Source organism: Primulina huaijiensis, chromosome 10 (genome assembly GCF_012295235.1).
Source record: "Primulina huaijiensis isolate GDHJ02 chromosome 10, ASM1229523v2, whole genome shotgun sequence".
In the NCBI taxonomy this organism is placed as follows: domain Eukaryota; kingdom Viridiplantae; phylum Streptophyta; class Magnoliopsida; order Lamiales; family Gesneriaceae; genus Primulina; species Primulina huaijiensis.
The window spans coordinates 17,086,080-17,089,940 of record NC_133315.1 but is presented as its reverse complement, the minus strand read 5'-3'; the positions used below and the strand labels follow the sequence as shown (position 1 = coordinate 17,089,940).

Sequence of the window (3,861 nt, the reverse complement as noted above, 5' to 3'; positions counted from 1 at the left end):
AAGTTCGAGAAAATTCAGTATTTATTGCGAATTTACCTTTTTTTTTATTGTTTAACATATGCTTATTGAGAATTTATTGCGATTTTTGTGTTTTTTAAGTGATATCTTGAATTTCATATTGGAAACTTTCAAAACTATTTTGTCTTATATGTACTTTCTAATCAATATTCTGCGCGAATATATATGGTATAATAGGATAAAATGAATGTAATGTGAATAAAATTAAAATATCTGAGCTAGGCAGCCAGCATGCAAACATGATCTTTAATGGAAACACTGTTGTTACGAAAAAGACAGGAAACCACGCTTACAGATATTTCATACGCAAAATAATTATCATGGCCCGAAACATTATGACACATAAATTAATCAAAGAAGAGGGGTACAAAAAACATGTGGGTTTTCACTTTCATGAACTTTTTAGCACGATACTTTCTCGCTACTCTTTATTGTCCATAAATTTCTCTGCCTGTTTTCTTGATCCGCAGGTGGGAGTCCCCAGTACTAGATTGATTTCCTGATGTTCTAGTTTTACTTCCAGCCGTAGGATTTAGATTTGGCAAGAAAATAGAATTTGGTTGCTTGATCTGCTATGGAGTACTCGAGGTTTATGAATCCATACGACAAGGAATACATGAAAATGGCGATGCTAAAGCACGAGGAAACATTTCGGGATCAGGTCCAGTTCACTGATTCTTGGCTGCAGAATTTAATTCAAAGGCCTTGTTTGATTTTATTAATCAACCTTTTGAATTTGTTGAAATTTTGTTTTTCCTGCAGGTTAATGAGCTACATCGTCTGTATCGAATCCAGAAAATGTTGATGAAGGAGATTACTAAAAACAGGCACGGGCCCTGGAAATGTCTGGACCTAGAGAATCGGGCTGTGGAATTCAAATTTTCGGAACCCGCGAGAGAAAATTGTAGGGTTTTAGAGGTTGAAGATGATCAGAATGATCTTGAGCTGACGTTGGGTCCAAAGAGTTATAATCAGAAGAAAATTAAATTAGCTGCGGAGCAGACTGTTGCATCAGATCTCAGGCCGAGTTTATCTTCTTCGAAGAGAACAAGAAACTCAATTAGAGAAGAATTGTTGAACCAGCAAAAATGGGCCGGGCTGGAAATGAGTAACTTATCAAACCAAGAAAGATTAGATAATCCCCATTGGCATTTCAAGGTCTTGAGCTTGAATATGGCTTGAAAATTGGGAATAAGATGAATCATCCACGCCATTAGGTGGTATGACTGTACCATTTTATCAACTGATCCTGTCAATGTTGATTAATGTAATATCATTTAACTTCTATTGCAAATTAATGCGATTTCCTCCTTCAAATCTTCTTACTATTTATATTAGAGTAGTTCTCTTGTGACGAATATTTATCTATTAGACAGATCAACCCTATCGACATTCACAATAAAAAGTAATATTCTTAGCATAAAAAATAATATTTTTTCATAGATGACTCAAATAAGATACCCGTCTAAAAAAATACAACTCGTGAGACCGTCGCACACAAGTTTTTGTTTTTATCTTATTCTTTCACCAGCAGTACATATATGTTAAAACGAACCCGAAAATTAGATCCATTTCTTAAAAAAATTCGAATTTTAAAGTAAATATCATTTTTTTGAGTACTGGACTACATCTGTGTGACAAAATGATCAGTATATTCCATAGACAAGTATCTTGGCTTAATTCAAAAATATACATGGGAAATCCCAAGAATGCAGCATTGTCCCACATGCATATACGGACAATGTACGCCTGGTTTTTTTTTAAGATTTAACCTATGTGATGAATAACATAAATGTAATGAAAATGGTTACAACGATATCATTAAAACCTTCCTAACTTAATAATAATCATCATGCGCGGATCTCAAATGAAGCATAATCCAAAAGGGAAAGTTCAGACAACAATTAAAAAGAAAGAAAGAATATCTCGTAATCTTGAATTATGACAACAAGATTGAGTGAGTGTATTCGGAATTGTTTATAACTAATTATACTAAATTGATGAAATGTCATTATTCAAATTTATCAAAACAACTTAATTATATTTGAAATCATATATTAGAAATCTCTTATCCTAAAGGATTTGATCCGAGCGTCCCGTCGAGATTTTTCAAGAATTAAGTGCATTTCGTGATGTACGAAACCAACGTTATGCCTCTTGATCGAGCTCAACTTTTTCTAAAATTAAAAGAACATATATATTTTAAGAATTATAAAATCATTATTTATAATAAAAGCTTTCCAATTGCAAGAATGGGAAGATCTTTTATATTTGATATGTAAGGCCGAAAGGGAATCTAAATTCCACTGTCGAAAGCCATTGAACTTGTGATTGGAACCTTTTACATGGGATTTCATTGCACTATTTTTCTGCAGCAAAGTCACATCATTAAGGGCCCCATGCATTGTAAATAGTTTCCAAATAATGTTAGTTTTATTCTCTTTGAAAAGATAACAAAATTGGGGAGAATCTCATGTAGATAAGCTTGTTCAACTTTTGGGCCATTCATTAAATCTTGATGTTTTTTTTAAAGATGGCTTCATCTTGAAACTAGAATATAAAAATATCCCGACTAAACAATGATTTGAACTGTTTTCATGTGTCTGCCATTAAATAAACATCAGATTCCCGTTTCAAAATAAATTATTCACTTCCAAGTCTTGATTGAAACCATATGGTGTATCATCATTAGTTTTTTGTTAAAAAAGAATGGGCATTAAATTAATTAGATCACTCCCGCGATGTCAATTCTGTGTGACGGATTCTGTAAAATGAGTATTGGGTTTTGATTAGGTATTAATTTTTAAATCCGAGTGGGTATTGGTCGAGTAACGAGACTAATAATATTCAACTCACTAACATCTCTACTTGTCCTTAATCAACCCAACAAAAGAAAAAAAAATAAATGAAAATGAGATTGGGAAGAAGAAAACCTGTCATGGGGAAAAAAAGGCTTGCCTATATTAATAATCTTGCGTGGATTGTTATGGGTGATTTTAATGAGATCTTACACCTAAAGGAAAAGATGAGAGGAAATAATAAGTAATAATTGAATATCCCAACTGATGGAATTTATGGACACACTTTATTCATGTGGTTTACGAGACCTTGGATACAAAAGGCCTGATTTCTTTTGGAATAATAAATGTTGTTCCCCTCATTTTCAAATTCAGGCACGTCTAGCTAGACAACGCAATGGCTACAACTAATTGGATTGATTTGATCTCGGTTAAAGTGGTTTGTGACTTAAGACTTCTTTGGTTCTTATTGTCACACACGAGACCGGAGTTAGTCGACGTCGATGTTATTCAACAATCACATAATCGCCAAACAACAAGTCTCGTAGTATAATATAAACCAAAATCAGTTTATAAATACCATAAAATATAATCTTCTTTACAGCATAAACTCTGAAAACGATAAAACTTTGCGTAAGCATTTATAATTTGTATTAGGATGTAGCTTAGTTAGCTTTAATATCAGTTAGAAACACCAGTTAGCAGTTAGTTACAAGAAGTTAGAAACCAAAATATATAACAAAGAAGGTGATTTGTAAACCTCATGATTCGATCCATTATTCTTCTGATATATGAAAGAACAACTTTCTTCCTTCTCGTTAAACTCTCCGTAATATGGTATCAGAGCAACACCGCTCTCCTCGCCGGAAATAACCAACTCAGGTCGATCAGAGTTGGCTCAATAATCAGTCGAACATTTTCGTTGATCTGTTTCATCTTCGTCTGTTTTCATTTGGATCAAGGGCTTAGGAATTCATGGCGAACACAGGCTCATCAACTTGGAATTTTCCGGTTCGATCTGTGGTTGACGATCCATCGAGTCCAT

The 3,861-nt window shown here is 33.5% G+C and overlaps 1 protein-coding gene across 1 annotated transcript; it reads left to right on the top strand.

The window, feature by feature from the left end:
* Positions 1 to 238: 238 nt before the first annotated feature.
* Positions 239 to 1,331, top strand: LOC140986405 (uncharacterized). The gene is made up of 2 exons (XM_073454634.1): positions 239 to 679; positions 781 to 1,331. The coding sequence occupies exons 1-2, from the start codon at positions 593 to 595 to the stop codon at positions 1,198 to 1,200; spliced, it is 507 nt and encodes a 168-aa protein (XP_073310735.1). The 5' UTR covers positions 239 to 592; the 3' UTR covers positions 1,201 to 1,331.
* The last annotated feature ends 2,530 nt before the right edge of the window (positions 1,332 to 3,861 follow it).

Coding starts and splice junctions, on each gene's coding strand:
- LOC140986405 (XM_073454634.1), top strand. CDS start 593: ATGGAGTACTCGAGGTTTATGAATCCATACGACAAGGAATACATGAAA. Junction 680..780: donor AGGAAACATTTCGGGATCAG/GTCCAGTTCACT, acceptor TTTTTCCTGCAG/GTTAATGAGCTACATCGTCT.